Below are 12862 nucleotides of genomic sequence, written 5' to 3'. Positions count from 1 at the left end.
TTCAGTTAATTTCTTAAGTACCCTGCGGTGAATTTTGCCGGGTTGGGGTGACTTGAATACATCAATTATCTTGTGATCTGTGCTGGGAAGTTTGGATTAGAACCTTCAGAAAGAGCAGCTCAGTCTTGGGACGAACTGTCCTGTTAGGAAACAAATATTTTATGTTCCTTTTGTTCAAACACGATGATGCCGAGGTCTGATAGGATAAATGCTCCCTAGCCCTCCCTCAGACTTCTGCTTTAGTAGCCTTATGAGACTCGGAGTGATGCCAATGAGGAACTTGCACAGTATCTCCTGGTCTTGAAATTCAAGACCTGAAGAATAAAGCTATCAAAGTCAGGTAAAGGACAAGGAGAATTGCCATCCTTCATGCAGACTCTTCCCCTGGCCCCTGATAGCCTTTTCCCAGCACTTGCTTTGTTCCTCATTGAGTCACAGCTCTGTGTGATCCCTTCCAATCACCAGGCCCAGATCCAAAGGATCCAAGAATCCTCTTCAGGCCTTAATCTAGGAAAGTACCAGAAGCATGTACGTCACTTTAACTACATGAGTAGTCCCATTGAAGTCAGTTGAACTACCCAGGTACTTAATCCAGCCTCAGTCTGCCCTCGTCCTTACGGTTAATAATTAAGGCTAAGATTTTGTCACAGATATTTTTAGTAAATGTTACGGACAGGTCATGGGCAAAACAGAAAAATTCACGGAAGCTGTGACCTGTCCCTAACTTTTACTAAAATATCCCTGACAAAATGGGGATCTGCAGACCCGCACAGTACTTCAAGTGGGGCAGCTGCAGGGACTAGGAGCTGCCTGTAGCAGCTGGAAACTGCGGGGTACCCCTGCTGCCTGCAGCTCTAGGCATCCCCTGTGGGGGCTGGGAACTTGGGATTCGCTGCCACCCATGGCGGCCTGGAGTTTGGTTTCCTCTGCAGCAGGCCGGAGCTGCCTGCCACCCTGTGCAGCCCCAGAAGCCGGGAGCTTGGGGGTTCCCTGCTGCCACCCACCAGGAGCTACCGCATCCACAGGTTTACCTGATCACTGCTCCCAATGGCTGCAGTTCGCTGCTCCAGGCCAATGGGAGCTGCTGGAAGGGTGGCCAGCACATCCCTCGGTCCGCGCCACTTCCTGCAGCCCCCATTGGCCTGGAGCAGTGGGAGCTGCGATCGGCCAAATCTGCGGACGCGGCAGGTAAACAAACCAGCCCGGCCCTCCAGTGGTTTTCCCTGAACAAGCGGCAGCCCTAGTTTGAGAATCACTGTTCTACCTGATATTTAGTGGTGGGCTCAAACCAGAACTGCAGATGTGATTACACCCAGACTTTCAGAGAGAAAGATTGGTTCACAATCCAAACCCACATCATGGTTCCTAATTTCACAGCTGGTCTCACTCTACAATGAGCTATATCAAAATCCCGGTTCTGAACACTTGTAGTTTCCGGGGGTTGGTGGTGTAGAAATTGGAGTGAGATAAGCTGTTGTATTGAGATTGTCTGGAATTGCATTTAACATGCTATATTTTATATGAATAAATTGTAATAAATACATCTTTAAGAAGTATTGTGAAGATATTTTAAATACTCTGTTTGATAGTGAAACTATATTTCATAAAATTTATTTGTAAAACTTAAACATTTACATATGCAGAAATCAAAGTAACGTGAAGCTAATAGTATCATTTTGTCAGCTGCACTTTTGCTGTCATTTTACCAATCTATTTAAATGAGGACATTATAGCTCATCATCTCATGCATATTTTTAAAACAACATGCCATTAAACACACACATATCTACAAATTCCTTGTGGTATAGAGAAAAGCAACATGTATTATAAAGGAACTCATCCAACGTGAAATATAGTCACATTTTAAAAAAAAGTTCTAGGTGGTTTCTGGTAATACGCTTGCCCCTACACTCATATGCCAGCTTTTATTGTTTGCTGCTGTCCGTTGTGGTAGTTCAGAATGCGGGGGGAGGCGAAACGACTTATGGAATCTTCCCTCACATAACCTGAAGGACTAGACAAAATTGCTAACCCTGCATTTCCAGAGTACAGAGAGGCTCCTTTCCAGCATCATCTGAGGCACAATTCAACCTGTATGTAGTGGGGAGGGGACGTGTAGGTAGATGGTTCAGACCCCCTCCACACTGGTTTGCAGGGCTGAACAGCCCTGGTGCAGGGATAGTGATCTGTGCACGTTCCCTCTGAGACGAGGGAGTTCTCTGTCACCTTGTGCAGGGCTGTAATTGCGCAGAGGAGCCCAGGATTTGGCCCACTGATTTCAACAAGAATTTTGCCTGATTAGTGAATGAGCTATTTGCATACAGGTGTCTGTGGCAGAGCAGGAAATGAACCTAGATCTCTTAGTTCCCAGTCCAGTACCCTAACTGGGTCATTCCTCCTCCTTGGAAGAAAACAAAACAGAAGCACACAGATGTACAATTACACTGAAATTAATCAAGAACATGAGGTTACTGACCTTCCATGCTTTCCCTCACCTTTGGGTCTGGATTTTACCTGTTCTTACAGACTGTACTAAAGGCATGTGTATATTGGAGCTGGAGGAGTAATTTCCAGCTCAGGTAGACACCCCTGTGCTAGCTCTGATCGTGTTAATACACTAAATAGCTGTCTTAGCTGCAGCCGTTTGGGGTGTTGGAGGTACTAGCTGCCCTGAGTATGTACCTGGGTTTCAAACAGGACTGTACTTGGGATGGCTAACCTGTCCTGCTGCTCATGCAGCAGCAACTATGCTGCTACCTTTAACACACTAGCTCAATCAGAGGCAGGGTGGATACGTCTACCCAAGCTAGAAATGAAACCTCTAGCTCTCCTTAGTGGCGTGTGTGCAATCGGACTCAGCTGGAGCAGCAGGCATCATTGTGCAATGCCTCCTGGTGCTCTGCACGTGCAGCAGAGAATGCGTTTACTGCTCCACCTCTCACCAGGGTGTACCAAGTGTTCCTTTCTCCATCGAGTGGGTGAGGAGGAAAGGAGAGCCCAAGGCCCTGCTGCTTCCATGCTTCTTTGGGGTTGGTTTTTCAACAGGGATCCCTAGCAAGGAGCAGTCTACTCTTAAGGGGGGACTGCAGTTGTGGCTGACCTCTGTGCATGTACATAATGGAAGAGGAAAACGCTCCTTCTGCTGTCTCCCTTAAAATGCAGTCCTACCTGGAGAAGCTACATTTTGATGCATATGTGTGTTATATACAGGTACCTGTTGCATAGCCATCCAATATAAGAAACATGTAGGTGGGTCTGGAAAGAAGGAGCCGCATGATTTGTAATGTGATAATCAGGGATAAATGATCATACTATAAGAGACTATGACATCTAAACATCAATTTGATGGCAAGTTGGGACAATATGAATCTAATATATTTTGTTGTCTTTTCAGAGTGTTTTAGAGATTAAGGTTTTGCACAATGGATACACTGACCCAAACAATTTAAAATTTGATGAAATTAAAGTCTTGGGAGTTGACAGAGTACCTTTAGCTGTTACAGTAAAACAAAATGGTGTGACCGTTCCATCTCTCCATAATGTCAGCTACAGTGCTACAGAAAAGGTAAGCAGCTACTTCAAGGGTATTAAGCCATCTGCTGAATAATGTAACTTTTCTTCCTTAAACTTGGCATTGAATCAGATCTCAGTTGCAATATTAAGTCCTATATTTTTTAAGAAATACAAAAATGTACCACTAGAAATAATTGCATTGCGAAATCAAACAACCTGGAATTGTTGTGTGATGTAAATAACACAAAATGTAATCAAACATGGTTTCAATTTGACAAGATAAAAAAGCAAGACAATATGATAGAGCGTATGTGCAATGTGGCTAAGTTATTGCTGCAGTATAAACCTTAATCTTTGAAAATTCCTAACTCTGAGTGCTTGATTTTTTTTTTCAACCCTCCTAAAAGCTTATTTAAGAGAACTGAGAGGGAATATAGTATCTTCAACAAGTACTTACTGAGAAGCTAGATGATTCTGTTCTTGCCACCATTTCTTTCCTCCTCCCTTCCCCCGCCCCTCTAAGTTATTCACCTTTTTTGTTGTGTTTTGTGCCTGCATAGGCTATATGCAGTTCAAGGCAAAGACCCTATCTCTATGGGTTAAATCTTGGCTCCACTGAAGCCATTGGCAAAACTCCCAATGGGCCATGATTTGACCTTGCATGTTTTTGTGAAATATCCAACACATTTCTTCTTCTTAAAATAATAAAAAGATTTCTCAGGAGTAAGAAACCTCCCCTGTGACTCTATCATGTATATAATTATGGGGAAGAAGTCAGTATTAACTATAAATCATAATTGAGTCAAGCACTCCTAAATGCAATTGAAACAAATCCTGATGATCATGGTGGCCTTCAAGACACGTTCCTCTGGACTGCCTTTCAAATATAAACATACCTCCTGTAGCTGCTTTTAGGATTGCCACTCTTCTGATGGAAAAATGCAAAGTTATTGCCACCTCTAGCCTTTTCCCAAGGCTTTCTACGAAACTGTATCCTTTATTAAGTCTCACGCCTTTCTGCCTTGCGCCTGAAACATACAAAAAAACTCTATTGTATTTAGCTGTGCTATCATTCCTTGGATGGGAAAGTGGGAAATCCTGTGCACAGGTGAAATCAGAATGGACTCCAAGCTTATAAAAAGAAAGAGCAGGATTCTGATCTTTACAGGGTCCCTGGGAAGCCCATAGATTGGAATTCAATGTTAAAATAAGTCACAGATAAATTGTTTCAAATTTGAATTAGGGGAAGAAGACAAAAAGAAGAAACTAATAAGTAGAGTGAAAAATGCAATGGCCTCAGGTAGATTTGTTGTTGTTGTTTTGTTTCCTTTTGAAGCTGCTGCATATTACTGGGCTTCAGCTTGAACTAGGGAAACCCTACTCAGTGGACTGGTCTTCAGTGGCTGAAGACAATGAAAAATTTAACTGTTATCCTGACTCAGGTGCATCAGAAGAAAATTGTACTGCTCGTGGCTGTATCTGGCAGGTAAGTGACCCTGCCAGCAGGTAGGGGATCTTGGGGGACAACTACTGCACTGGTGGGGTGCAAAATAAACTTAATTAAGAAAATGCAGAAACAGGGAATATTCAATAGTGAGTGGTATGGGGTTTGTTAAGGTAGACAATTGGGGAGGGGTTTCTTTTGGTGAACAGTATAGGGGGTTTCAATAGTGGGGTACAATACAGTGGGGTACAATACAGCTGGTAACCAATTAACACTGAAATATAAATGTAACAGGTAGCTAACAATTTCTATGTAAAGGGTGTGTCACAGCAGCATATAACCAACTAACAGTTATGGATAAGATATGTTAAATAGCAAACAATTTTAGGTAAAAATGTGTGACAGTGGTGTAAATGTAGAATGTGAGGTGTATCAGAGAGAAAAAGGGTAACCAATGGGGTTTTATGCTAGATTGGGATGGGGGAAGAGAAGCACGGGGTGGAGCAGAGAGCAAAAGCAGAGGCGCTGCGGAGGGAGATTTAAACTCAGGGAGACACAGAGAACAAACAAGCTAGCGAGATACAGAGAACAAACAGGCTGTAAGTGACTGGGGAAGCCCGGGTGGGGGGGCTGACAGTGGGAAGACAGACTTAACCACACAATTATACAGAACACAGCAAAATCTTATCTATGATCTAACTTCACCAAGACTACACAAATTAGCAAGTAACAAAACACAGTGCAACAATTCTCTAAGCCTAACTTACAGAGTACAATGCAAACAATTTATCTAGACTAAAGGCTAAACCTAACCTAATGGGTGCACCTTATACTAGGGGTAGTTCCAGAGGGCAGAGTGGTGTGTGCCCAGGATACAGCTCGGGGGGGGGGGGGAGGTTTAACTAGTGGTGGCTGCAGCAGTGGGGCGGCTGCAAGCAGGCTTATTTCTAGCAGCAAAGGCGCTGCAGAGCTAGAAGCAGATTACAGATACAGACCAAAGAGTTAGCTTGGGTCTGCCTGCTGGGAAAAGAAACCCAGCAGCTAGGACAGGGGGAGTTTGCAAGAGGGAGTTCTTACCAATCCCCAAAGCAGCAGCAGGAACAGCAGTTTCAGCATCAGAGGATGCAGAGCGGACTCGATTTGCTCACAATAATCAGGAGATCTCCAGGCAAAATTCGTTGTTCATGGGAGGGGAGTTTAAAAATGGGGGTACGCTCAAAAACAAACGAGAGCGGGGAGAGGGCCCCCCAAAGACCCCTAGCTGATCAGACCAGGTGGCAAAGCAAGGACCTTCTCCGAGGTCTGATCAGAAAATGTCTGGTTATAAAAGCAAACTCAGGCAGCTTCCCGCCAGTAACTTTGATTGGTTCCCCTTGTTAGAGGGGAGGAGAGGAGACTTCAGGTGAGCACAGACATGCCTGGGCAAGTTTCTGAGCCACAGGCATGACTCATATGCTCAGCTATTTGGCCATTTTAGGTCTTGCATTCTGGGCAGTGCCCCTTACACCGAGCCCGGGTCTGAACAAAGGAGCCAAACAAAGAAGCAAGAAGCCCCCTCCCTAGGCAGAGCAATGGCTCCAGTTAGTCTGCACAGGCCATTCCTATGAGCAGGGCCAGGCTGTGACTTTAGTCAGTTCCATGGCCGGGGGGGCGGCCACTCAGCAAAAACAGAAAGGAGAGGGGAAAAAGGAATGCAGCAGGGGGACAGCTGTAACAGACAGTAAGCAGAAATGATTTGTGTGAAGCAAGAATAAGGACACCACTTTAATGACACTAACTTAATTTATCTAAACTAAAAGAGTTGCCGACTAGGGTTTTTAGGTATTTGATGAGCTTGCAGAATTGTTTTAGCAACACAACAAAATGTTTGAGAGATGAAAATAAGTATGCCTATATGGATCAAGGTAGCCACACATTTTGGACATTGCTTCTCAGGGGATCACTTAGCAGCTTGCTTATGCATGGCAGGCAGAATTAATCATCCTTACCACTATAACCATCACCACCACAACTGGAACTCAGGCATTTGACATTTTGCCACTGGGCTCTTTTTCCTAATCTGAAAAGACCAGACAAAAAGCGGAAATTGGCTGACATCAGCATCCCCAGAGCTGAATCTTGAGCAACTCCAAAGATGTGAACCTAAGGTTTCTACACTTAGTATCGTCTCAAATGTCACTTCAGCCCTATTCTATTCTTCTCTCTTTCCCATCCTTCTCTTTAGCTGTTTGATTCTAAGCTTGTTTAGGATAAGGAGGACAATGGCAATCTATGTGCCAGGCAAAGATTTCACTTGATTCTAATGGAAGTAAGATTGAGTCCTCAGTGAAAAGATCTTCTCAGTATGCTCAGTCAACAAAATTAGTTAGTAAATAGGCAAATTCTCAGCCATTTCCTCCTGAACAATAAAAGGCACTTCTCGACATTTAGGGCTAGTTGGTGCATGCTTGATTTCACCTCTCAAACCCTGCATGATTGTACACCTGTTCAGAGGAAATTGAAAGGGTTTTTGTTGTCATCGTAATTTTTCTTTATAATGGTGAGAAAAAGTGTATTTTTTACCTGTCCATGTATTCAATAAAAGGTGGGCTTGCTTATCCTCAAACTTTCAAGCAGAGAAAAAAACCCTGGGCATACACAAAGCATGAAAAAAATCTCACTCTGAAAATGAAAATACCATAAAAACCCAAGGAATTTGACAGGGGGATTTAGAATAGTGACCGCTAAGCAGCTGCATTAAATGCAGTGTTCCTTGCCACTGCTAATATAATATAAATCCCAGGGAGTTCTTTGAGTCATATTTCTAAACCTCCTTAAATTCTCTGCATTGAAATTGTATATCTGTGTAATTGTAATGAGATGTCCTCCTCCAAGGGACACCACTGTAATGATGGAAAGTTTTCTCTGATCTTAATTGCATAAATCATTGTGTTCTTTGTTAGGATTTGTTTTCACACTGTTCAGCATTGTTGCAGTAACCTTTCCAACCAGTTTGCTCATGTAATGAATTACCTGTTAAAAATGGGACTTTTCTGGAATTGTCTTTTAAAATGAATGATCTCACATGCTGTTTTCTAATCTGCAATATATTTTTCAGGTTGCCTCTAACTCCCTTGTACCATCATGTTACTACCCAAGTAATTATGGTTATTCTGTCAGTAACATTCAAAACACCGCTTCAGGTCTTACGGCCGACCTCTCCAGAGATCCTAGTATCCCTGACCGCTATGGGGATCGTTCTCCCCCTATCAACACACTTCGCTTGGAAGTGAAATATCATGACGACAACATGTTGCAGTTCAAGGTAATTTGAGTCTGAATCTGTTAGGACAATCTATGATGAGATTAGTGATAATTTTTCATGTTTCGTGAGCTAGAATGTGACTAGGCCATACATGGCTACAGAGGAGAGTAGGAGAGAGTAAGAATTGAGTCATCTTTTGAATGGCTTATGTAAAGGCCACCACAGTTGAAGCCCTGGTGCTCAGGGGCTTCCCCTCAGATGCATCTTTTTAGGAGCAACTACACATCTGACTCCTTCTAGAGAAGTGGCTCTCAACCTTTCCAGACTAATATACCCCTTTCAGGAGTCTGATTTGTCTTGCATACTCCCAAGTTCCACCTCACTTAAAATTTTCTTGCTTTCAAAATCATACATACAAACATAAAAGTGTCACAGCACACTAGTGTTATAGGTGAGACCACGTTATATCAAATGTGCTTTGCCCCCATTCCTTGTTCCCTGACCGCCCCCTCCAGAGACCCCCATCCATAATCACCCCCAGGATCCCACCTCCTACCCAACCCCCCTGTCCCCTGACTGCTCCCACCCCTATCCACCCCTCCCCGCCCCCTGACAGGCACTCACCAGCAGCAGTGGGAAGCAGAGCAGCCCGGCCCGAATCCGCTCCATCCTGCCTGCTCCCAGCCACGGCGCTCCGCTTCCCACCATTGGTGAGTGCGGAGAGATTGGGAAACGATGCCCCCCCGTACTCACATGTGGTGGGAATCAGAGTGACGCGGCCCCAGCCTGATCCGCTTTCCTTGCCCTGGCGCCAGCCGTGTCATTGCGGGGCGGCTGGGGAAAGGTCCTGCACTCACCTGTGGCAGGGAGCGGAGCGCCACAGCTGGGAGCTGGCAGAGTGGAGCTGGCTGGGGATGGGCTGCTCCGCTTCTCGCCACGGGTGAGTGCGGGGAAGTTGGGGAAAGGATGTCCTCCGAACTCACCGGTGGCGGGAAGCGGAGCGACGTGGCCCCCGCCTACTCCACTCTGCCACCTCCCAGCTGCGGCGCTTCGCTTCTCACCACAGGTGAGTGCAGGGAGGTTGGGGAAAGGACGCCCCTTATACTCACCTGTGGCGGGAAGCGGAGCACTGCGGTTGCAAGCTGGCGGAGTGGAGTGGGCTGGGGCCGGGCTGCTCCGCTTCTGCCGCTGCTGGTGAGTGCGGGGGGGAACCCTTCCCCCGAGCGACGCGGCTAGGGGCTGGAGCGAGGGAAGCAGAGCGGGCTGCTCCTGGCGCCCCACTAATCCCCTGGGCCACTCTGGGACTACGGGACCCCCAAAAGTGCCCTCCCACAGCTCCTGCCCCCCAGACCCTGGAGGAAGGAGCCCCTGTCCGCCCCCGAGACCCTCTGCCCCTTATCAAACCCCTCAGCCCCTGGCCTGACACCCTCGACACCCGTAACACACTGCTCAGAGCAGCGTTTCAGAGCCTTACTGTGTTGTATGCAAACCTGCGTTCTATCGGGTCGCGTTCTATCGGGGTAGAGGTGTACTTACATTTCAGTGTACAGTATATAGAGCAGTATAAACATGTCATTGTCTGTATGAAATTTTAGTTTGTACTGACTTGGTTAATGCTTTTTATGTAGCCTGTTGTAAAACTAGGCAAATATCTAGAAAAGATGATTTCCCACCTGGAAGACCTCTGCATACCTCCAGGGGTACGCTTACCTTTGTTGAGAGCCGCTGTTCTAGAGACTATTTCATTATATTTTGTTTTATCATTCAAAGAGAGTGATCACCTTTTCTCCAAACTGCTAAAGATGGCTTGCTGTGCAAATAAGTGGATAACACTGCTTTGTTTCATACTGTTGCAGTAGCATGACATACTGATTACTGAGCAATTAGAACTATTCCATATGTAATGTCACATCACATTGTGTCCCATGTCTGACATATTGAATATTCGAAGTGGTGTGAGGTTCCAGAGTGCTAATTCTCACCTCTTTGGAATTTTTTTTCCTCTGTGATCTCTTTTACAGACAGCTCAGCGTGTCAGTTGAGCTACCTAAGTTTCAACAAACATAAATGATGAACATAGATGTGCAGGGTTTTATTGAAGCACTGAGGTAATAATTGATGAGGAACCATTTCAAGCTGTGAAAAATCAGCCTCCACAGCTATAACCCTCATAAGGTGCCTCAGAGATGGCTCATATTTATTTTCCTTCTAAAGGACACAGGGATTGAGAGTGGACTCCTGTACATTATGTAAGGTGTTCAAGAGCTTGAACACGGAGTCTGCAGCCACTTATTTTTCACAGTTCAACCACATGTGCGGCATCGTCTTCCTTAGCTGAACATTCTACTAGCTTAATTCTATGTAAACAATTACAATAATTACCAGCTATATACAAATGTATATTCAAAATATAGCATACAAGAAAATAGTATAAATAGTTGAAGCAATATATAAGTTATAAAAGCTGCATGTCAGAGCTTGCATAACAGATGTTTGGGTGTTTTATGGCCAAGAGTGGTATCCGTTTTGACAGTTTGGGAGTGTGTCACTAGTTTAGAGGAAGCAGAAGCCTCCTGGAATTAGCCTTACATTTCATTTAATAACATATGTAACCAAAATATAAACAGATATTATTGCATTTTCCAAGCATGATGGGCATAAAAATAATTGTAAGTACCTTTTTAATATTCAGTTAACAGAGAAGGCAAATGGTAATAAACCAATATTCTAAGAATTAATTAGAATACCTTTATTAACAATCTCTATAGAGTTTTATCTCTTACACTGGCCTAATACTCTTAGTGAGTTAAGCCTGAAATCTTAAGGTGATAATTAATTATCATTGATTATTTTAGCAGAAATGTCCTGCTAATATGCTTTATCCCACAATCAAAAGCTACCTCCCACTTCCCCCAGCCTCCAACTATCTAATACCTAGGAGCCAAAACCTTCAGACTGGCCTCTGACATCTTCTACAATGCAGTTATTTAAGGCCAGTGCAAGAAATTTTCCGGCATATTGAAACTAAAAATGTAGAGGCAGCGTAAATAAACGAAATTTAACATCAAAATAAACAAGATGAAGGCTACTGTGCTGGTTGATTGTGTTTTTCATATGTAAATAAAGCGGCCACACATGGCCACAAAATCCAGGAAAAATAGCCACAGAATTTAGGTCCTAATTGTTGTACAGTACAGGGACCACAACTATAATGTTTGCTGTTACTTCCACTATGATGTTAACTTACATTCTTGAACATGACCCCACACACAAATAATTTTTATTGCTCTTTGACTAAGGAGAACTTTTTAAAAAAACAACAGTCGCAAGAAACAGTTCTTACGCATTACACTTTCAAGACTACTGCCTTTCTTTTCATAGATTTATGATGCCAACAATCAGAGATATGAAGTTCCAGTACCACTATTCCTCCCTAGTACTCCAACAAGTACAGAAGCAGGTCGACTCTATGAAGTGACCATTCAGAACAATCCATTTGGTATTCAGATTCGGCGCAAACTCACTGGAACAATCATGTAAGTGAAAACTTGGTTTGCTATAGATGACATTATTAGTTGGACAGTGGTATGAAGGAATGGAGAGGGAGGCAGTGGTCAAGCTTCTTTAAAGCCCTTGGCTCCTTGAATGAGGAAGGCAGGGGTGCATGTGCCAGAAGTGGTACTGCTGGGATACATCTTTGATTTGAATGAATGCGGCGCGCATACACTTTGAGCAGAATGTTTATATTCACTACGCTATTTAACATTTTTATCAATGACCTGGAAAAAAACATAAAATTGTCACTGACAAAGTTTGCAGATGCCACCAAAATTGGGGGATTGTTAAATATTGAAGAGGACAGGTTCCTGACTCAGAGTGATCTGGTAAACTGAGCTTAAGCAAATGGACATTTTAATATGGATAAATGTAAATGTATATGTAGGACCAAAGAACAAAGTCCATACTTACATGATACGAGATTCTATCCTGGGAAGCAGTGACTCTGAAAAAGATTTGGGATCATGGTGGGAAATCTGGTGGAAAATAGGACTTCTCAGTGTGATGCTCTGGCTACAAGAGCTAATGCATTTCTGGGATGCATAAAGAAGAGGCTCTTGCCTAGGAGTAAAGAGGTTATTTATTTTATTTCTATATTTGTACCGGTACGACTGCTGCTGGAATACTGTGTCCAGTTCTGGTGCCCACAATTCAAGAAGGATTTTGATAAACTGGAGAGGGTTCAGAGAAGAGCCACATGAATGATGTAAACGAATAGAGAACATACCGTATAGTGATAGACTCAAAGAGCTCAATCTGTTTAGCTTAACAAAGAGAAGTGACTTGATTGCAATCTGTACATAGCTACATAAGGAACAAATAGGTAAGAATGGGCTGTTCCAACTAGAAGAGAAAGGTATAACACAATTAATTGCTGACATCTGAAGCTAGACAAATTGAGACTGGGAAGTAAGGCATACATTTTTGACAATGAGGGTAGTTTACCATTTGGACAATTTACCAAGGGTCGTGGCGGATTCTCCATCACTGACAATTTTTAAACGAAGATTTCACGGTTCTCTAAAACAGATGCCCTAGGCATTATTTTGGGCAAGTTCTATGGCCTGTATTATACAGGAGGTCAGACTAGATTATCTCAATGC

General features: G+C 43.7%; 1 protein-coding gene across 1 annotated transcript in view; it reads left to right on the top strand.

Annotated features, from left to right (window-relative positions):
* SI (sucrase-isomaltase) overlaps window positions 1–12862 on the top strand; it is a 213989-nt gene that overhangs the window by 140279 nt on the left and 60848 nt on the right. Inside the window, 4 exon segments of the mRNA XM_045029086.1 lie at window positions 3395–3565; window positions 4850–4999; window positions 8055–8261; window positions 11583–11737. Of these exon segments, the coding sequence (XP_044885021.1) occupies window positions 3395–3565; window positions 4850–4999; window positions 8055–8261; window positions 11583–11737 (683 nt within the window).

Source organism: Mauremys mutica, chromosome 9, assembly GCF_020497125.1.
Source record: "Mauremys mutica isolate MM-2020 ecotype Southern chromosome 9, ASM2049712v1, whole genome shotgun sequence".
NCBI classification, from domain to species: Eukaryota; Metazoa; Chordata; order Testudines; family Geoemydidae; genus Mauremys; species Mauremys mutica.
This window is presented reverse-complemented; position numbering and strand designations above follow the sequence as displayed.